The sequence below is a fragment of the Triturus cristatus genome, chromosome 10 (genome assembly GCF_964204655.1).
Source record: "Triturus cristatus chromosome 10, aTriCri1.1, whole genome shotgun sequence".
Lineage (NCBI taxonomy): Eukaryota > Metazoa > Chordata > Amphibia > Caudata > Salamandridae > Triturus > Triturus cristatus.
This window is the reverse complement of record NC_140593.1, coordinates 368,726,324-368,749,954: the sequence shown is the minus strand read 5'-3', so window position 1 is coordinate 368,749,954 and position 23,631 is coordinate 368,726,324. Positions and strand designations below refer to the sequence as shown.

The 23,631-nt window shown below is 43.7% G+C and overlaps 1 protein-coding gene across 1 annotated transcript in view; it reads right to left on the bottom strand.

The window, feature by feature from the left end:
* The window catches only part of DNAH11 (dynein axonemal heavy chain 11), a 3,007,685-nt gene that overhangs the window by 2,185,865 nt on the left and 798,189 nt on the right, over positions 1–23,631 (bottom strand). The window contains exon 13 of the mRNA XM_085631597.1: positions 1,483–1,587. Within this exon, the coding sequence (XP_085487723.1) occupies positions 1,483–1,587 (105 nt within the window). The remainder of the gene's footprint in view (positions 1–1,482; positions 1,588–23,631) is intronic.

Below are 23,631 nucleotides of genomic sequence, written 5' to 3'. Positions count from 1 at the left end.
CATTTGTTGGTAGGTTCTTAGGGCAAATTTGAACATGCTCCTGTCTGCATTGTCCAGGCACATTCTCCATTTGTGCTACAGTTGTTTGCAGTGGAGTTTCATCAATCTGAGTTGCTGCATGTACAAACTGGCCTGTGGTCTTGATCTTGTTGCATTGCTATATTTGACGTTGCCAGGGAGTCAGTGCAGGAGGTAATCCAACTGTTGAAATCCTTGATGGCTTTTGAGAGGCTGTTGCTGTGTTCCGGTTAGTGGATGTTGAGGATGGTGTTCCAGTCCCTGTCAGTGATTCTGCAACAGTTCTGGTGGGCTGGTTTGGAAGTGGTGCATGTGAGATTACCCAGGAAGGGGATGCTGAAATTGATGAGAGCATTGATGAGGGTCTGTCCAGTGAACTGGTGTGGGCTCATCATCTCAGATGTTGCCAAAGTGGTGAAAATAGTATCCAGGAGGTGTCCGATCATGTAAGCAGGTCCCTTTACTCATTGGGTGAGACCCTGTCTTCCAAGGTCTTTAATGAGTACATTGTTTGCATTGTTGGGGTTGGCATGATCTTCCTGGTGGAATCAGGTCTCTGAGAAGGATGTAATTACCAGCATTGAGGGCAAGTGGTGCGATGAAGCCTATGATGGTGTTGGTGAAGTTGGTGCGTGGTCCAAGTGGTCTATAAATGAGTGCTACTTTGTGTGGGGTTGGCTGTGAAGTGGAGCTGGAACGACATGTGTTGTATGTTGGAGGACAACATGTCCTTGCCTAACTGAATTTATCAAAGATGTGAACCATCTGGTATGGTTTATCATGATTATACATGTATGGCGGGGCAGAATTATTCCTTGCCTTGACTTTCCAATCTGTAGCCATATTATTGGGAAATCAGAAATTCCTTGTTTTAAGGCATCAGCCTTTGTTTTCCTTTATATTGGATTATAATAATTTTATCTTCTAGTGATGTCAGGTGCGCAGACCTGTAGTTCATAGACCGTTTCTTGCAAGTACATTTGTGAACTAGCAATTAATGCAGTGCTTAGCAGACCAAACCATTTAAATGTTTGCCATCTAAAACAATTAAAACTTGTTTAATGATGTTACCAACAGTTCATGCAGTTCCTTGATTATTAAACAATACACCTCATATGCTCTACAGACCTATTCCCCAACATATTTTCTAGTTAAGCAGAACATTTGTTTTCAAATTGATTAGCATTCATCTCCTCCCTTTCCCTTAATTCTGCTGCATGAATCGTGATGTGAGCACCGAACATAATTAGTTCAGAATGTTCCTCAGCATCTTCAACCATATTCACTCTTAATCCTTAACACTCTTGATTTTCTGATACTCCTAAAAATGTTTTGACTTCAGAGTAGACAATATTCTCATGATTAAAAATTTCTGATCATACTGATACTTTACAATGAGTCAAACATTATCTATTTTAATATACACTAAAAGGTATAAATATGCGGCCAAAATAAAGTACCAACCTTCATAAAAGTGTCTCTCTTTGCATAGATCCTCAAAGCCGTCCCTGGAATATGAGACTGATTCAACATTTTGAGATATTTCACCTCCCTTAATACCGACAACAGCTATAACAAAAATAAACAGAGTCACAAACTGTTGGGACATACATTTTGATTTTGTTTTGAGTACACTTGAACGGGGAATAACTTTTAGCAAATGAATAAAAGAGCTCTTAACAACAATTATATTGACAACTGATGTGAAGGAGTTTATTACTTCAACTATCTTCTGCCTAAACCAGAAGGTTTGCATACACATTCCATTGATAGTATTTCAGGAGTGAAAGGGTCACAATGTGAATTACAAAATGCAATATAATGGTTTAAAGAATATATAAAAGCCAAAAGGGGACAAACGTATTCTGTACCAATAGCACCACTGACGGCACCTTTCCAGAGTACAAGTGGAACTGACAGAAACAATAAGGGAAACTTTTCTGTAGGGCAATCAAGATGACTACAAGTGTGGAAGGCAGAGAATAGACTAAGCAGAGTCTACTACTCAGGTGCCACACACTGACTAATCTGTCAAGATGACAAGTAGGGATGCAGAAAGGTGCTGGTAAGGTTGTGGAGAGTGCAAACACCATTAAGTATATTCTACACGTTACTCACGCTAACAAAGTATTGGGAAGTAGAGTTGGAATCTCTTGATTTGATATATGGAATTGCCTTACCTTAAAACACACCATTATCCCTACCTGGTTGCCCAACATGGAAATGCTTCCCACTACATTGTAGCACATGACATTAGGTAGTACAGCTCTGTTGACAACATGACATGCAATAGCTCCTCATTGGGGAAAGCAGGAGGCAGCAACTATGCACAACTAGCTACACAAACAAATTGCATGTCTCAGCCTTGGAAAACTGATTGCAGAGGCTACAAACCAGCCAAATAACTTAGTCAGATGATAGGTCCCCATAATATGCTATTGACAGTTTTTGAGTGCTCAAGTGTCCCAGTACGTTGAAGCGGCATGTATGATCCTCCATGAAAGCAGTCAGTTAATCTCACAATTTTAGGTGAAGAGATTAGTAAGAGCCACACAATAAGTATTCAAATGGACCTGGATTGTCGATTCATATACAATTGGAAAAAGCTTGCGCCTTTGACTGAATCTTCAAAAGAATGAAAAGTAATGTTTGGGTGTGAGAAGGAAACATCTGCAGGAGGCTAATTGTGGAGTTAGTGGGGTGGTTGAGAGGATGGGATGTAGATGAAAATAGGAAGAGAACAAGGGTTGTTGGGCTGATTTTCATAAGTCAATAGCGGCTTCTATTGTTTGGCTTCTGAAAAAAATACTATCATTTCGATGGTCTACCTTAATAATGATTCATGTTATGGGAAAATAGAAAGACTTCAGTAAAGAAGTCACCCAGAAGCTAGATGTTGAGGAAATGTTAAGAGCTTTTGTATTTTTATTCATGGTCTTGTTGAGCATGAACTAGGCTACAAGGGTGTCAGAGACCTACATAGTGGGGAGGAGCATAGTTTAGACAAGATGTATAAATGATACAATCAAATTTCATGCAAAAAAACATAAATTAAGGGAAGGTTTATCTACAGCAATCCAAAAGTGTGTGTTTGGGTGGAAATCAGCTGACAACACTTTTGCATAATTAACACCCATTAGAAGCAAGTAAAAGAAGACATAGAAGGCAATGCATAAAGGAACAAAAGGAGAGGATGCTTGACTTGGAGACAATGGAATGTTAAGGCTAAAGCAGACAGAGAGTAATGGCAACTTAGGCAATATAAGACACTCTATAGAGAAATGATTTTGCGTGCTAAAAGTATCCCTGCTCCAGAAAAACCACAACAATAAAGGAAAAATACAAAAACAGCTGGTGAAAAAAAACACAATTATATTTCCTTGTGAAAAATTTAATTTGATGCATCCACCATCTAAAAATAGAACTTCAACTTCAAAAGAAACAACCTGCAAACTAAAACACGAAATCTCTCCCACACAACAAATATACCCCACATAAATGCTAACACACAAGTAAAAATACCCAACAGTAGTTAAAATATAAATTACTTTCTAACAATACATATACAATAAAACAGAGTTATACCTGCTGCATGCACCTGAAACAACTCTGGCAAAAACGCTAACCAAAAAAATAAACAATAATACGAATACTAACCATACTAACATTCCACCACCTTCGTCTGGACATATTAAATATTGAAACTAGATTAAAATTATAGTTATATTTACCACATAAGGGGGCCGATTCCAATCCTGGAAAAAGGCTGTACAGATCGTTGTATGGAGAGTTTTTCCCGTACAATTCGTACCCGGTAAACTCTTCTTACAACCTAGGAAGTACGATTCGTACAGAAAGCCTCTTTCCATACAAATCGTACAAAAGACCATACAGCTAAAATAAACCGATGATTCTGATCCGGAACAGCTTGCACGCGACGTCTGTATGTATTTAAGCAACGGTTTCCAGCCCAGCAAGTACGATTCGTCCCTTACGGCACTCTGTACGGCTCTTTTCTTACAGGAGCCAAAAACAGCTGTAAAAGCAGAGTCCCCAGGGGTATGAGTCGTACAGGCATGCACCCCCGTACGTTGTGTATGTACGGTGCGTACCCGAACATCGCATATGTACTGTGTGTACCCCCAACATCGCGTAGCCCAACATCGCATACCCCAACATCGCGTATGTACTGTGTGTACCCCAACATTGTGTACCCCAACATCGCGTAGCCCATCGCATACCCCATCGCGTATGTACTGTGCGTACCCCCAACATCGCGTACCCCAACATTGTGTACCCCAACATTGCGTACCCCAACATTGCGTACCCCAACATCGCGTACCCCAACATCGCATACTCCAACATTGCGTATGTACGCACCGTACATACGCGATGTTGGGGTACGCGATGTTGGGGTACGTGACGTTGGGGGTACGCACAGTACATACGCGATGTTGGGGTACGCACCGTACATATACAATGCACGGGGGTGTATGCCTGTACGACTCATACCCCTGTACGACTCGCACCCCGGGAACAACTTTTCCCAGGATACGAGTCGTACAAAGTTTGCTTCGTAGCGGGTAATGGAATTCCCCGTGTACGGAACGTTTTCCGTACAAATCGTAAATCGGAAAGCCGGTCCGGATCGTACTAGTACGGTTGGACTGCATTTTTACAATTTGTATGGAAAAGTGTCCGGGTCCGTCTGGAACAACCTTTCCTGATCCGATTTGTAAGGATCGGGCCGATCTGTACAAATCGGATCGGGTAAAGTTGTATTTTTCCCATACGAATCGTACTTCACAGGTCGGACGGGACTTGTACGATTTGTATGGAAAAATTTACCGTTACAAGTCGGGCGGGAAAAAAAAATACACGATCGGAATCGGCCCCAAAATAGCAAGGAGGAACCACAACCTGCGGAGCAGACGGCACCCCCAAAAAATAATATAATAATGGAAATGAAAAATAACTTTCTTACAATGCAACCCAATAAAATCAATAAATGGAAAGATTTTTTCTAAAAGATGAGCTAAATGTATAAAAATTGTAAATTAGCAAATACTGAATGAAAATTCCCAAAAAGAAATGTATATACAAAACTGAGTTAAATGCATTATTTGTAATATATAACATTTTGAGAAAATAAAATTGAAAAATGTAAAAGCTTTAAAAAAATCTTAATATGCATATAAATGTTTATGAAAATGTTTATAAAAATGTACATCAAGTTCTCATTGATTATTGCAAACTTGAAAACTTGAATAATATGTATTTAACAGAGAAACTATCAATTCCAATAAAAAGTGTTACAATAAAAATTATTTTTTTGATTAAAAAAAAAAGTCAAAAATGGTAATCAAATGAAAAGTATAAGTTTTATATTAATAGTAAATAATATATACATGGGATTATCTCCAAACTTAACAACTTGACCAAATAAAAAAACATATTTATGTAACATACATTAAGTATTCCTGTTCCAAACTTAAGCGTATTATGGAAAGTGTTGGACTTGGGGGCTACATTTACTATTCTTCAGTTCAGTTCAAAATATTTTATTGAGTTTACGATAAAGCATAGACCAAACAAAAAAGAGCAGTGATGAATTAACATTAAGCTGGAATATCAAATTTTATGAAAATTACACCTGTACATTGAGAATTGTAGTGTGATAGAAACTAAAATGTAAAAATAAAAAGGGAGGGGGGAGCAATAACTACTGGTAATAAGTACTACGTAATGGAGCCATATATTAAAATCTAACAAACTGAACTTCATATATAATATAAAGCAATTAATAGTATTATTCTATGTAGTTATCAATTGGATTCCAAAACGAATGGTAAGTGGATGAATTATGAACAACACCCAACATAGTCAAATTAGCTCCCTTTCTGGTAAAAATTATCCATGGCCACCATGCATGTATTGATAATAATTTGGCACCTTTCCAATTGGTAGTAATGGATCTGAAAGCAGCAGATATTGAGAAGCTAAATAACTTATTATCTAAATCTGACAGTTTTGTTGAAAGTAATACAGATTTACAAATCAACAATTTATATGAAGGTTTATCTAATAAATGAACATTTTTTATAATAACATTCCAAACTGCATTCCTAAAACTTAAAGACAATATTGCATTCAAAACGCATATGTTTAAGTGAACCTGGAGATAAATTACAGTGCCAACTGGTGGGAGAATTTAGTAGTTTTACGTTAAACATTTTTAACCGAGTCCATAAACAATTAAATATTATGAAATAATTAGTTTGATATAAGAATACTGGCAACTATCCAGAGACATTGTTCATCCAAATTTTCTTCCATAAGTCTTGAGATAAAGTAGGATTGATTTCATTATTCAAAAATTAAGAGATAAAATGATTGTTATTTTTATCAAAATTATTAAATGTTTTATTAAACTGACACAGCATGAGATGAAGAAGCAATTGCTTAAATATATGTTTCTACATCAGATACACTTCCCATTGGAAAATTGCTAGGAAATAAATACAGGACAGAATTACATAAAAACTCATATTTAGAAATATATGAGTTGGGCAAATGAAACTTCTGTTGCAGTTCTTCAAAAGCTAAAAAAAGAGTTATTATGATACATATCTTTTAAGTAAAAGATACCTGCATTTATCTAAGACTTCCAAAAGTGTATGTTCCGATGAAGCTTTATATTAGGACTCTACCATAAGGATATATTTATGGAGCGAGAAATATGTGTTTGGAATAGAGAATCTACATCTTGTAATATTAATTTTTTAGCCTTTAATATTGCAGATCTTCGCAATAAAGTACTAGAAGCAGACATAGAAAGTAAAGTAAGTAACGGAAAAGGTGATGCCAAACTTTTTTCAATGTGAAGCCGTGAAGGAGCATTATTAATATCTGTGTTGGTGAACCAAAGGGCGCTTTGTTTTAAATATAAACGCTTTACGATAATTAAAAAACAATCTGGCAAACCAAAACCACCATTACATTTTGCAATTTTAAATTTTTTGTAATTTATAGGAGGTGCTTTATTATTCCAATTGAATTTGGAGATCACCGTGTCTAAAGATTTATAAAAACTTAAGTGGAAGTTGGGTAGGTATCTTGGATAATAGATGGAATATTTTTGGAGCAATAACCATTTTAACAAAATCTACTTTTCCCCACCAGTATAAATGTAACACAGACCATTTATGAATTTTGTCTTTAATAGTATTAAGGATAGAGTCACAATTCAAAGTAATTGATTGTTTAATGGTATGAGAGAAAAGGATCCCAAGATTTTAAGTTTTTCTTTTTGCCATCTCGGATCCAGCTAAGCCGCCTCATTTCTGCACCTTTCTCAGTAGGCTGGGGAGTTAGTCAGGGGTGCCCACCCTTTCACCTGCTCTGTTTGCTAGCAATGGAGCCACCGGCTATTCGGCTCCGAGGGGAGGTCCAAACATGGTGCATATTCCTAGAAGTTCTAACCCATATCCCCTAGTTATATGCAAATGACTTGCTCCTATACCTCCAAGGCATAACATCAGACCTCACCGCACTTCATTGCATTTTGTACAACTTTGCTAAAGCTTCTGGACTGCGGGTTACTTGAACCAAGTAGGCGATTTACACACTATGTCCCGACCAACCATCACACGCCACATACTTATGTGAGGAGCAACTTCGTTGGTGCTCAGAAGCAATTCATTACGGGGGTGTCAGTTTGTATCATGCCCCTCTTGACATGTATGAAGGGAACCTCCATTGGTCCCTGGCAGTCTTTTGATCACAATTACGCATGTAGCAATCCCTCACTCTTGCTCCTATTGGTAAAATTGCCCTGAACTAGATTCCCTCATATGCACACTTGTCTGGGGTACCAAGCAGCATTGTGTCGCCCTTAAAAAGTTACAACTTTTTTTGGGGTTGAAGGGGACTTAGTGCCCCCTCTTTTGAAGCATATTATCTTGCTGCACAACTACAGTGGCTCTCATGCAGGACACAATATGGGTGAAACTAGAACCACTCTGCACGCTGAGGCAACGATAGAACTCCCAATCTCCTCCTCCCAAAGGTGCTACCCTCTGGCCCTTACAGGTGACAGTTGTTTGAGCTTGTATGCTCCTTGCAATGGCAAGCTGGCATATGCCCCTAACGTACCCTGGTTCAGCCTCCTCCGCTTTCAAGTTTCTTTTCCTCTGCAGATATGACAGCCTGAACAACACGTTCATTGCACACAATCTGCAACCTATTTGATGAGGGCCAACTCCTTCCCTTTGTTCAGTTGGCCGCAGATCACGCTCTTCCCCTGGGTCAATTCCTTGTAAACAGGCAGCTTCACGATACCTGCCTCACACTCTGTGGCACCCTGGAAACAGAGCTGACTACTCATCCAGTCCTGCAGGTCATACTCACAATGGGTGCAGGCCTTCACCTCATCACTTACAAGACCATAAGTGATTTTTTAGATGACCCTGGCACTGCGCTAAGGAAAAGATGGGAGGAGGACTTTAGGAGGGCCCTTAATGGTAAGGAGTGGGAACAGGCACTAGAACACCCGCAACAGGTCTCATGGAACTATTGCTTAAAAAACCTTCAATTCTCTATGCTGCACAGAGCGTACCTTACCCCCACCCAACTGAACTGCTATTTCTCAATGTGCATGCTAGCTGCCCCTGTCACACCCCAGATGCTGATCTCAAGCATATACTATGGTCATGTACAACATTACAAGGCTACTGACATACAATACACGCTACCCTGCAAGAGGTCATGGAACTTGCAGATCTGCACTTGTGGGAAGCATGAGCCTTAGGCATCTTGAGGTGAAGGAGGAAACACAAGGTGTGCACCCATTTGCAGCCCAAGCACTCCTCCTCAAAAATCACTCACTCCAATGGCGCTCGCCAACACCCCGTCGGTGGAAGCATAGCATCGGGCACTGTGCAAATGGGGTGCAGCGAAGGAAGAAGCCCTTGTCTATGAATAATTCCGACACCATCATAAGTGCCTCATTCCCCCCCCCCCCCCCATGGCACTCCCTTCTCATGGACTTTCAGCAGAGAGTGAGCAACGATGATCTGCCTCCATTAGAACCCTCATTAGTTTTATTACCTGCTGCCTCCGGACTGCTACCATTCACTCAACGTCCAATATTAACTGCTCCAGACAGTGCTCCGCCCCTCCCCGCTCATACCCCTTCCCCTCCTTTTTCTTTTCTTCTTACTTACCCCCACAGCTGGCCTCTTAAAGCGGGCACCCCATCTTGAGCTATGCTTACACCCTCATCAACAAGACAACCTACCTCCCCCATCACTCCTCAAAAGAGCTACACCTGCCACCAGCTCCATGGTGCCATGCCCATTTTCTTCCCCAGCCTTCTCCCAGTTGCCAGCATTGTGGTTAGGCATGGCCAGACCCCTCTGACCCTCTAAACATCACTTTACATTACACCCATTATGCCCATGCTGTCCATTACAGACCGTTTTGTACTATGCCATACATATTTCTCTATTTGTGAGGGGCCACTTGTTGTAATGCTGTGAATTGATATGTACGACCACCACTGCTGTATAGGTTACAAAAGCAAATAAAAAAACCTTTAAGAGAAAAAGAGGGAAAGTCCCAAAGAGACATTAGGGTGTTAAAAATCAGGTGGGTGTAGGAAGCAAGTACATATACATAAAATATAGACTAAAGTACTAAAAGGGAAAGCAATGACAGAAAGGTAAAAGTGCTACAAAGATTTCCATAATAAAGAATCGCTAATAGGTTGAGAACTGCACTTATTTGTGAAGTATAGTGTGTAGGAGAAGCTGGTGCATTAAATGCCTCAACATGTCTCGACTGATCGTCATGTCTAAAAATGGGGAGAGCCATAGCAGAAAAGAATTTAGAAGGCATTCTAACATTTGTAAGCAAAAACACTTACCTCCCATGGAATGGTAAAACAGATGGCTGGGATGAAGGGGAACAATTCAAATCAAAGTGCTGAATTGTACTCTGTGGGACAAGAGCTAATGGCCTCTCTATAGAAGCTTTGGCAGTGATGGAACAGGGTTTCGCAAAAATGAATCCTACTCGAATGAATACCCCCATAATACGTACTAACAGTAAATAGACTTAGTAAACCTATCGTACACCAACAAACACAAGGGAATTGCTTTGCACATGCCTGAATTAACACCTCATCATACAATATTGTAATAACTTTTGTGCTTTCAAACAAGTGCACAAATAGGCCGCATGTGCATTATTACTTTTGCATGTTGCTTCCTGCTTTAACATAATAAATAATGCTGCTTTTGCACTAAGCTTATGCTAGGTAACAATAATGAGGAATAGTGAAAGGTGGGTGGTAAACAGTGAAGGTTTCATTACCACATAATTAATAAAAATGTTCATATTTCATCTACTTTAGTGTGCTGGATGGAGCCTCCATTTTTAATAAGTTGTCCATGGTGGGATGGGGAGCACTCCAAGAAGCAATTCTGGCCTGTCACGAGGAAAGCAAGACGCGCTGAGCACCACAGATGACATTATTATTATGATTATAATTTGTAGGGTGCAACGAATCATCCCCAAGGGGCCTGGGTAGCAGTCTCCTATGAAAAAGCAATTCTTAAAACATCCAAGTTTTCAGCAATTTATTGAACTGTATCAGATTAGAACAGGCTCGGATCTCATCTGGTAGGCTGTTCCAATGGACGGGGGCTAGATGAGAAAAAGCACGCCTGCCCATCTTGGCTTTCTTGATTCTCCGCGCGCAGGGCAATTTCCGGTTGCTTGATCTCAACTGACGTATGGGCAAGGACAGCTCGAGTTTCTTCTTGAGGTGGGCAGGGCCCGTCCCCTGAAGAGATTTAAACACTATGCATAGGAGCTTGAAGACTGCTCTTTTCCTGATGGGAAGCCAATGCAGTTGGCGCAAGAGAGTTAGTGACAGGGTGCGTGCAGGTTTGTTGAGGACAAGACGGACTGCTGTATTCTAAACTACCTGCAATCTTGATAGTAAATCTTCCCTGATTCGGACTAGAAGTGAGTTTCCATAGTCTAGTCTGCTGACCAGAAGTGCCTGAACAAGAGTTTTCCTGGTCATGAGAGGAATCCAGGGAAAGATTTTCCTCAACATTCACATTATTCTGAAGCAGGTACCCAAAATAGTTTCCACATGTTCCTCCATGGAAAATTTATCATCAATTAGGATACCCAAGTTCCGTGCCCACTTTTTTGGTGTCATAGCTTCCCTGAGTTATAACGGCCACCATTCAGGGGACCACAATTCCTCCGCTTTACCAAACAACAAGATCTCAGTTTTATTGGAGTTGAGCTGAAGGAAGTTCTTACTCATCCATGTGGCAATTTTACGCATACAGTTTTTGAACTTTTCTCTGGTCACTGCAGGGTCCGACTCAATGGGGACGATCACTTGAGTATCGTCCACATAAGAGATCATCTCAAACCCACAGGATCTAATAATGGAGTCCAGCGGTGCCACATAGATATTCAACAAGGTGGGACTTAAAATGGATCCCTGCGGGACCCCCTTGTCCACTAACGTGGTCTGTGACACAAAAGTATCCAACTGGACACATTGTGTTAGTTTGGTCAGAAAACTTTGCAGCCATTTTAAGGCCATTACTCTGACACCAATCTCTCATAGCTTATCCAAAAGGATTCCATGAGAGATGGTGACAAAGGCTGCCGAAGATCAAGAAGAACTAGCATCAAGGGAGTCCCTTTATTCAGTGACATCCTTATCGTGTCAGTTACTTCCGTTAATGCGGACTCCGTGCTAGAACATGCACGGAATCCCGACTGGGAAGGGTCGAGTAACTTATTTTTTCTAAATATCCAGAGAGTTGTCTATTAATTAATGTCTCCATAATCTTTGAGCAGCATGGGAGGAGAGAGATAGGTCTGTAGTTTTGTAGATCTAAGGCATCCGCTAGTGCCTTTTTCAGCAGTGGCTTAATTTATTTATTTATTTATAAAGTTTTATATAGCGCGAACAAGATCCCACGGGATATTAGAGCGCTTTACAATCAAACTCGATCTGGAGGCTAATAAAGTAACAACCACAAGATGAACACAAATGAATCGTAAAGTGCATAAAAGTTCACATATAAGTTATGTTAAAGAGAAGACAGTGTACACAGTATGTCAAAAAAATAAATAAATGTATAGTAGTAAATGTAGAAACAAAGGAAGTAAGAACAATGTCAACGGGCCAGGGGGTTAGCCCAATTACTGAAGGAGTTTGTTCATCAGGAATCTTTTGACTTCCAGTTTGAACACCGTTGTTCTGGTAATTCTGCGTATTTCTGGAGGAAGAGAGTTCCAAATCTTTGGAACCGCGCCGGAGAAGGCTCTGTTAGAGGTTCTCTTTTTGTTCAGGATAGCTGGTTTCAAGAGTAAGGTAGTAGCGCTTCTAGAGGCTCTTACACCACAGGATAGTTCAAGTTTTTGCGCCAGATACCTGGGCGTCTTGAAGTGGATAGCTTTGTGCGTCATCGTGGCAATTTTTAGCTGGATTCGTGCTTCATAGGGGAGCCAATTTAGAGTTTTTAGTACTGGCGATATGCGCTCATTGCGTTTGGTGCCTGTAACCAGTCTAGCAGCAGCGTTCAATGAGGCCCTTAGCGGAGCCAGGGTGTATTTGGGCAGGCCACAGAGGGTTGCACTGCCATAATCTAGCCTCGGTAGGACAAGCGCTTGAACCAACTGCTTGAAATCCTTAAGTGGAAGGAAAGGTTTGATGTTTCTGAGTGTCCTTATGAAGTGGTTTGCTCCTTTACAAGTGTTGCTGATATGATTTTTCATATTCAGGTTCTTGTCCATGGTGACTCCTAGCGATTTGGCTGAGTTTACGATGAGCGGAGTGCAATTGAAAGCAGTGAGGTGGCTCAGCCAGAGGTCGAGATTAGGGGTGTGATTCTGAGGGGAGATGAGCAAGAATTCTGTTTTTGAGGTGTTGAGCAGGAGATGGTTCTCAGTTAACCAGTTTTGAGTATACGTTAGGATGGAGTTGAGTGATATGAGGTTTTCCGGGGATGAGATTTTCAAGTAGAGTTGCGTGTCGTCGGCATACATGAGGAAATGAATATCCATGGAGTTGAGTGCGTTAGCTAAAGGTTCCAAGAAAAGGTTGAAGAGGATAGGAGATAAGGCAGATCCTTGGGGGACCCCCATGAGAACAGGAGAGGGCTGGGAGAGAGAGTGATTTGCCTTGACTCTTTGCGATCTGTGATGGAGGAAGGACGAGAACCACTGTAGCACCTGATCACCAAAGCCCATCCTGTTTTGTAGGATAGCTAAGAGATTGTCATGGTTGACCGTGTCAAAAGCAGAGGAAAGGTCAAGGAGGATCAGGGGGCAGGAATCGTTTTGATCGAGAATCTTTAGAATGTCATCCATAACATGAGTGAGGGCCGATTCAGTGCTATGCCCTGTCCGAAAGCCGGATTGATGTTGATCCAAGAGCTGGTAGTTCTCAATGTGAGCACAGAGTTGGGACTGGACGCATTTTTCAAGGAGTTTCGCAAGGGTGGGTATGTTGGAAATAGGTTGGAAATTATTGAGGTCTGACCTATCAGCGTTAGGTTTTTTTAGTATAGGGGATACTTGGGCTGCTTTTAAGCAATCAGGGATTGTGCCTTGTGACAGAGAAGCATTTACAATCCTTGTCCAGGTAGGGATGAGTGCATTCATGATTTCCTAGAAAATGGATGGGGGTAACGGGTCACTGAAGTGGTTAGAAGGATTGATATTCCGGAGAATCTTTTTGATATCTTGTTCACTGAGCGGGGCAAAGGTGTCCCAGGCCGCATTGTTCTTAGGTATCAGAGGGGTACAGTTGAGCTTTTCAAAGAAGACAGGTGGAGAGGTTACCCTGGAGGAGAGGAGTCCGGCATTCTTAGCAGCGAGCTCAGATGAAATGAGTTTGGATTTCTCAATGAAGAAAGAAGCAAGATCGTCACAAGAGGGTGGACTGCTTCCAGGTGCAGATAGGTTTGGACCTACAATTGATTGCTGTTTGACCAATTTGAACAGTTTCTTGGGGCGGTTTGCCGCTTGATCTAATTGGAGTCTGAAATAGTTAGACTTGGCGTTCCTGATTTGTTTGTAGTAAAGGCTCCTGGCGTCTCTTAGGAGTTTGAGTTGGTGCGAAGAGGGATTCGATCTCCAGGAGCGTTCAACTGCCCTAAGGTTGCGACGTTCCGTGTTTAGGTTTTCATTGTACCACGGTTTGGAAATTTTAGTTGAGGCATTTTTATGTTTGAGTGGAGCACTGTCATTCATGATGTTGGAGATGGTCACATTGTAGGAGTCAGTGAGTAGCTGCACCTCCGTCAGGTCCGCTTGAGAGGAGAGGGTCGATGTACAGAGGGCGGCTAGCTCAACAGGGTTTACTAGTCTGAGGTCCCCCTTCCATATCTTTGATTTCGTTGGTTGGGCCTTCCACAACTGTACCTCTTTGTTGATGTAAAAAAGGATGCAGTGATGGTCTGACCAGTCACATGGAATAATAGAATCCAAGGAGACGGTCTGCCCGTTAGAAATACTGAAGTCAAGAATTTTTCCTTTATTATGGGTTGGTTGGTCACAATGCTGGGTCAGATCATGATCAATTAGAAAGGCTTTAAGGCTTGAAATTGCAGGGTCTATGGAGTTAGCCCAGTGCAGATTAAAGTCACCAAGGAAGATTTGGGACACGGCTGAGTCAACGTTGCTAGAAATGATTTCAAATAATTCCTCAATAAAGGGGAGATTGTCTCCTGGGGGGTGGTAGAAAGTGTGAAGTTTGCAGACCGGTAGGTTCTTACTTGAGATGTTGAGACAGAGATATTCACAGGAGGAGGGCGCAGAGGACTCAACGGGAGAGATCGAAAGTGTGTTTCTATGAATACAGGCTAAGCCCCCGCCCAATTTCCCAGCTCTGTCTAACCTAATAATATCATGAGTGGGAGGTACTAGGATGTCAAGAATCGGAGTGGAAGCGGGATTTAACCAAATTTCGGTGAGGATGATAATGTCTAAGTCCAAGTGTTGTATGAGATCGAAGATATCAGTGGTGTGTTTACTGGCTGATCTGCAGTTTAGAAGCATACATTTAATTCGTAGTGGGTTTGAGGAGGGAGGAGTCTGGGAGATATTTACGTGAGTGAGGTTGCTCAAATTGCTGCCTCTGGGATTGATAGGCGGTCCTCTAATAGGGTTAGAAAGGATGGACTGTTTTTTTCTCGGCGGGCTCCTGTTAGGGTTGGACCAAGTAGGGTAAGAGTTGAGCAGGTCCTGCAGCTCTGAGGATGCAAGGTAGGTCACATATCTTCTAGGGCGGGAGGTGTCATTCGGTAGGGGAATGGATTTCATGATGGAGGGAGGTAAAGGCCTGACCAATGAGTATCTATCGCAAGATGGATCATTAGACCGGTTGGCAGTGGTGAGGAAAGATCTTAGCATGGGGAAAAGGTCATTTGAGAGGGCTTTCAAGCCATGTAGCTCAGAAGTTAGAAGGTGCAACTGAAGATGAATCTCATCTAGGTGCGCCACCAAGTCTGTGTGTTGAGCGAGAGGAGGCGAGTGTGAAAGGGAGTCTATCATTAAGGGGAGGTCTCGGTGACTATCAACAGGGTCTGAGGTGGTGGGCGGGAGATCCTGTGTTGGAAGGAGCTCATATGAGTCTGACTGAGATTCAGGAGCTTTTGAAAAGGATGTAGGTGTCTTAGTGAGGGGGGAGTGAACATTAGGCTGATGTTTAGTCCAAGGACCCAACAGAATGCTTAACTTTGACCGATCAAGTTCAGTGGAGGGCATTCGCTTGGAATCTAGCCTATTAAGAGACACCGGGGGAGGGCTAGGGGACGATGACTACAAAATTGGAGACAAGGCAGGATGCCTATCATTTGCGCATTCTTCCACTTGCAGGGGAACGTGGCTGTGACTAGCGAAATATTACACACTTCAGAGAGCGCATGGGACAATACCGGGGCAAGTTCTGCAATAATAAAAGGGAGAGCCAGATCCAACGGAGAGCCATATTTCATGTGCGCACTTTCTTGCTGGTGATGGCTGAGAAAGACTCTAAACTGGGGAGGGTCTTCCAAGGGGGAAACTCACTCCTTATCAGCCTCTTCCGAGCCAAAGGAACTATAGATTTTATCAATCTTTTGTTTAAAATAGCAAGCAAGGTCCTCACATAGTCCTTGCGTAGGTGGAAGTGAAGGATTATTAGCTCTAGGGTTTTTAAGATCTTGAAGAGCTCTTTAGAGGAGTTCTTCACTTCCGTGATTCGGGTGCCTAGATGTACTCTTCTGGCTGTGTTATGCCTATTTAGATAGGCTCTATGTGCTGTTCTATGAGCCAATTTATCTCCCTCTAGTTTGGTTTTCCTCCATTTTCTCTCCTTTATTCTACATGTGGCTTTTTCTTTCTTGATACTCTCTGAGTACCATGGGGCTGGAGCTGCCCTGTCCTGGAATGTAACTGCCTTGAGCGGCGCGATGGAATCTAAGGCTTTAATTTCAGAAGCCTCAAGTGAAAGAAGTGAAGGCCAGTGTGTCAGTCGCTTGCCAACTACTGTACCACAGTGTGGGACCGGATATGTTCTCTGTGAATAACTTTAATTCATAAATAAAGAATTACAATTTTGTAACTTATGTGGGGAGCGTGCAAAAAAGCTGAGATTCAGGCCATGGGAACTGTTGTACACAATAAAATTGTTGAATAAAGGTGAAGTCATGGTGACGTGACAAAGCCACCTCCCTCCCCAGCCCACCATTCCCTGTGTGAGTTAGAGGGTACAATGCAACATTTGAGGGATGGACATGACAATTTTAGACTATAACTAGGGTGCCTCAAGGGGTGTGGTTTAGATGCTTAGGCTGACAGGAGAGAAGAGGGGAGATCCGATACTGTCCGTCAGTTTGCAGAGAGGCCTAGCTGTTCCTGACCTGTCCTGTTCCTGTCCTTATACTTTTGTGCCCTGATTCCTTATTGGGGAACCCCCATCATCTAATGGGTCCAGTGGGTGGTTTTACCTACAGACCGATAGGTTTCTATTTAGCCTATATTGTTCTCAGAATCTCAGTGTTAATGTATTTGTCTCTCCACCTATCCACTCCATCAACAATGTATCAATATGCATTACTTTAGATGAACCTATTGTCTCTTCATCTATCCCGTCTTTAGGTATATTATGTTGGCATAACTATTTGCTGAAACTTTTGTCTCTTACCTATCCACTCCTTCATTGCATATTGTCATTGCATAATGAACCTGTATGAGATATAAAATTTCTCCTTTCACGAGGTTCGATGTTTGTAATTGTAACCTAATGCAATTGAGCATTGACTTTATAATTTGAGATAAGATTTATTATTAACCTTATCGAGAGTCTGTAATTAATTGACTAAATGGTTGGTAAGCTAGTAATTATCATTACCATCAACTATTCAACCAATAGGTCCATCGACCAAGTGGAATAAGAGTTGATATCAAGATTAGCTATTTAACGGATGTCCCAAAGAGATTTAAGAAAATAATATTTAATGTAACGAACAAATTGACCCCATGGCATCCGTCATACTGGGTGAATGTGTACAGGCCATTGTAGTGATGTTGTTGAATATCAATCCCTGATCAATTATTGATATTGGCACTGGATCAGCAGTAGAAAGAAAAGTGTATAGTTATTATTGTTTCTACAGAACTTCGCCCCCAAATAAACAGAGCTTCCAAGAAAATGTTTAGAATTAGAGCAGTCACATTGTAGAAAACATGTTTGCGTATCAGTGCATTATGATTTTGTCCTTTCTAATAGTGAGATAGGGAAAATTCAAGACAATAATGCCATAATCAGTGTAAGGGGAAAAGAAAAAACAAACATGTTCCCATTGGGAAGATCTATATTGGTGTCACACATGGCTCCCATCTCAGTAGCCATTTATGAACATTTATACATGTAAAGAAAGTAGAAACAGGCCAAAGCACATTATTCAGTTTGAAACTAATGCAGAAATCAGAAGTGGATGTGACTAAATAAGGAAAAGAAAAGTAAATGTGAGTAAAGTAAAAAAGTTGGAAAGAAGACCATTAACAAGACCACGTAAAAAATAGAAAACAAGCTCTAGAGATTCGAGCAATGTGACCAGAACATAGTGGTATAGAATTGGTCAGGCAAGTGTCTCATAACATGATCGAGACAGGCTCTAGAAATAGGCTGACAGATTCTGAGCAACAGTGGACGCCATCATATGCCTGTGTCAGGCAAAGCGAACCCATAGTCAGCATAGAAGGAAACAATGCAGACAAAATCAAAAGTAAAATGGTAGAGCATGTGTTGGACCTGGCCCTTTTGGCCGGATGGTCCCTAAACTTTTCGCCTTCCACCTGTACTTTTTCTGACCTGTTGTTGGCTATTCTATGACTCTGGGCACTTTACCACTGCTGTTCAGTGCTAAAGTGCATATGCTCTCCCTATGTAAAATGTATATGTTGGTTGGATTCCATGATTGGCTTATTTGGTTTACTATCAGACCCCAGTAAAGTGCACCAGGAGTGCCAGGGCTTGTAAATACAAATGCTGCTGGTGGGCTTGCGGTACAACAAACAAATGATGGACGGAATACTGACAATGCAGACATTCTCCCCCAGTCAAGAGATCTGGGTTAAATCCATCGTTCTTTTGCCCACTACGCCACCCCAGTTCAGACATGGCCATATGCAAATCAGTCTTGACCCTGTACCTCATGGGAACAGTCCAGCCCGAACTGCCAAGCCATGTCTTCCCTGGACCGGAATCAAGCATCCTAGGACCGGTTTCTGGCTATCAGCCGTCATCAGCCAGGATAGCTTGACTCCAGTGGCATAGTGAGCACGGGTCCCACGTCTGGGAATACCCATCCCACTTAGGGCGAAAAGCGGTACAACAAACAAATGATGGACGGAATACTGACAATGCAGACATTCTCCCCCAGTCAAGAGATCTGGGTTAAATCCATCGTTCTTTTGCCCACTACGCCACCCCAGTTCAGACATGGCCATATGCAAATCAGTCTTGACCCTGTACCTCATGGGAACAGTCCAGCCCGAACTGCCAAGCCATGTCTTCCCTGGACCGGAATCAAGCATCCTAGGACCGGTTTCTGGCTATCAGCCGTCATCAGCCAGGATAGCTTGACTCCAGTGGCATAGTGAGCACGGGTCCCACGTCTGGGAATACCCATCCCACTTAGGGCGAAAAGCGGTACAACAAACAAATGATGGACGGAATACTGACAATGCAGACATTCTCCCCCAGTCAAGAGATCTGGGTTAAATCCATCGTTCTTTTGCCCACTACGCCACCCCAGTTCAGACATGGCCATATGCAAATCAGTCTTGACCCTGTACCTCATGGGAACAGTCCAGCCCGAACTGCCAAGCCATGTCTTCCCTGGACCGGAATCAAGCATCCTAGGACCGGTTTCTGGCTATCAGCCGTCATCAGCCAGGATAGCTTGACTCCAGTGGCATAGTGAGCACGGGTCCCACGTCTGGGAATACCCATCCCACTTAGGGCGAAAAGCGGTACAACAAACAAATGATGGACGGAATACTGACAATGCAGACATTCTCCCCCAGTCAAGAGATCTGGGTTAAATCCATCGTTCTTTTGCCCACTACGCCACCCCAGTTCAGACATGGCCATATGCAAATCAGTCTTGACCCTGTACCTCATGGGAACAGTCCAGCCCGAACTGCCAAGCCATGTCTTCCCTGGACCGGAATCAAGCATCCTAGGACCGGTTTCTGGCTATCAGCCGTCATCAGCCAGGATAGCTTGACTCCAGTGGCATAGTGAGCACGGGTCCCACGTCTGGGAATACCCATCCCACTTAGGGCGAAAAGCGGTACAACAAACAAATGATGGACGGAATACTGACAATGCAGACATTCTCCCCCAGTCAAGAGATCTGGGTTAAATCCATCGTTCTTTTGCCCACTACGCCACCCCAGTTCAGACATGGCCATATGCAAATCAGTCTTGACCCTGTACCTCATGGGAACAGTCCAGCCCGAACTGCCAAGCCATGTCTTCCCTGGACCGGAATCAAGCATCCTAGGACCGGTTTCTGGCTATCAGCCGTCATCAGCCAGGATAGCTTGACTCCAGTGGCATAGTGAGCACGGGTCCCACGTCTGGGAATACCCATCCCACTTAGGGCGAAAAGCGGTACAACAAACAAATGATGGACGGAATACTGACAATGCAGACATTCTCCCCCAGTCAAGAGATCTGGGTTAAATCCATCGTTCTTTTGCCCACTACGCCACCCCAGTTCAGACATGGCCATATGCAAATCAGTCTTGACCCTGTACCTCATGGGAACAGTCCAGCCCGAACTGCCAAGCCATGTCTTCCCTGGACCGGAATCAAGCATCCTAGGACCGGTTTCTGGCTATCAGCCGTCATCAGCCAGGATAGCTTGACTCCAGTGGCATAGTGAGCACGGGTCCCACGTCTGGGAATACCCATCCCACTTAGGGCGAAAAGCGGTACAACAAACAAATGATGGACGGAATACTGACAATGCAGACATTCTCCCCCAGTCAAGAGATCTGGGTTAAATCCATCGTTCTTTTGCCCACTACGCCACCCCAGTTCAGACATGGCCATATGCAAATCAGTCTTGACCCTGTACCTCATGGGAACAGTCCAGCCCGAACTGCCAAGCCATGTCTTCCCTGGACCGGAATCAAGCATCCTAGGACCGGTTTCTGGCTATCAGCCGTCATCAGCCAGGATAGCTTGACTCCAGTGGCATAGTGAGCACGGGTCCCACGTCTGGGAATACCCATCCCACTTAGGGCGAAAAGCGGTACAACAAACAAATGATGGACGGAATACTGACAATGCAGACATTCTCCCCCAGTCAAGAGATCTGGGTTAAATCCATCGTTCTTTTGCCCACTACGCCACCCCAGTTCAGACATGGCCATATGCAAATCAGTCTTGACCCTGTACCTCATGGGAACAGTCCAGCCCGAACTGCCAAGCCATGTCTTCCCTGGACCGGAATCAAGCATCCTAGGACCGGTTTCTGGCTATCAGCCGTCATCAGCCAGGATAGCTTGACTCCAGTGGCATAGTGAGCACGGGTCCCACGTCTGGGAATACCCATCCCACTTAGGGCGAAAAGCGGTACAACAAACAAATGATGGACGGAATACTGACAATGCAGACATTCTCCCCCAGTCAAGAGATCTGGGTTAAATCCATCGTTCTTTTGCCCACTACGCCACCCCAGTTCAGACATGGCCATATGCAAATCAGTCTTGACCCTGTACCTCATGGGAACAGTCCAGCCCGAACTGCCAAGCCATGTCTTCCCTGGACCGGAATCAAGCATCCTAGGACCGGTTTCTGGCTATCAGCCGTCATCAGCCAGGATAGCTTGACTCCAGTGGCATAGTGAGCACAGGTCCCACGTCTGGGAATACCCATCCCACTTAGGGCGAAAAGCGGTACAACAAACAAATGATGGACGGAATACTGACAATGCAGACATTCTCCCCCAGTCAAGAGATCTGGGTTAAATCCATCGTTCTTTTGCCCACTACGCCACCCCAGTTCAGACATGGCCATATGCAAATCAGTCTTGACCCTGTACCTCATGGGAACAGTCCAGCCCGAACTGCCAAGCCATGTCTTCCCTGGACCGGAATCAAGCATCCTAGGACCGGTTTCTGGCTATCAGCCGTCATCAGCCAGGATAGCTTGACTCCAGTGGCATAGTGAGCACGGGTCCCACGTCTGGGAATACCCATCCCACTTAGGGCGAAAAGCGGTACAACAAACAAATGATGGACGGAATACTGACAATGCAGACATTCTCCCCCAGTCAAGAGATCTGGGTTAAATCCATCGTTCTTTTGCCCACTACGCCACCCCAGTTCAGACATGGCCATATGCAAATCAGTCTTGACCCTGTACCTCATGGGAACAGTCCAGCCCGAACTGCCAAGCCATGTCTTCCCTGGACCGGAATCAAGCATCCTAGGACCGGTTTCTGGCTATCAGCCGTCATCAGCCAGGATAGCTTGACTCCAGTGGCATAGTGAGCACGGGTCCCACGTCTGGGAATACCCATCCCACTTAGGGCGAAAAGCGGTACAACAAACAAATGATGGACGGAATACTGACAATGCAGACATTCTCCCCCAGTCAAGAGATCTGGGTTAAATCCATCGTTCTTTTGCCCACTACGCCACCCCAGTTCAGACATGGCCATATGCAAATCAGTCTTGACCCTGTACCTCATGGGAACAGTCCAGCCCGAACTGCCAAGCCATGTCTTCCCTGGACCGGAATCAAGCATCCTAGGACCGGTTTCTGGCTATCAGCCGTCATCAGCCAGGATAGCTTGACTCCAGTGGCATAGTGAGCACGGGTCCCACGTCTGGGAATACCCATCCCACTTAGGGCGAAAAGCGGTACAACAAACAAATGATGGACGGAATACTGACAATGCAGACATTCTCCCCCAGTCAAGAGATCTGGGTTAAATCCATCGTTCTTTTGCCCACTACGCCACCCCAGTTCAGACATGGCCATATGCAAATCAGTCTTGACCCTGTACCTCATGGGAACAGTCCAGCCCGAACTGCCAAGCCATGTCTTCCCTGGACCGGAATCAAGCATCCTAGGACCGGTTTCTGGCTATCAGCCGTCATCAGCCAGGATAGCTTGACTCCAGTGGCATAGTGAGCACGGGTCCCACGTCTGGGAATACCCATCCCACTTAGGGCGAAAAGCGGTACAACAAACAAATGATGGACGGAATACTGACAATGCAGACATTCTCCCCCAGTCAAGAGATCTGGGTTAAATCCATCGTTCTTTTGCCCACTACGCCACCCCAGTTCAGACATGGCCATATGCAAATCAGTCTTGACCCTGTACCTCATGGGAACAGTCCAGCCCGAACTGCCAAGCCATGTCTTCCCTGGACCGGAATCAAGCATCCTAGGACCGGTTTCTGGCTATCAGCCGTCATCAGCCAGGATAGCTTGACTCCAGTGGCATAGTGAGCACGGGTCCCACGTCTGGGAATACCCATCCCACTTAGGGCGAAAAGCGGTACAACAAACAAATGATGGACGGAATACTGACAATGCAGACATTCTCCCCCAGTCAAGAGATCTGGGTTAAATCCATCGTTCTTTTGCCCACTACGCCACCCCAGTTCAGACATGGCCATATGCAAATCAGTCTTGACCCTGTACCTCATGGGAACAGTCCAGCCCGAACTGCCAAGCCATGTCTTCCCTGGACCGGAATCAAGCATCCTAGGACCGGTTTCTGGCTATCAGCCGTCATCAGCCAGGATAGCTTGACTCCAGTGGCATAGTGAGCACGGGTCCCACGTCTGGGAATACCCATCCCACTTAGGGCGAAAAGCGGTACAACAAACAAATGATGGACGGAATACTGACAATGCAGACATTCTCCCCCAGTCAAGAGATCTGGGTTAAATCCATCGTTCTTTTGCCCACTACGCCACCCCAGTTCAGACATGGCCATATGCAAATCAGTCTTGACCCTGTACCTCATGGGAACAGTCCAGCCCGAACTGC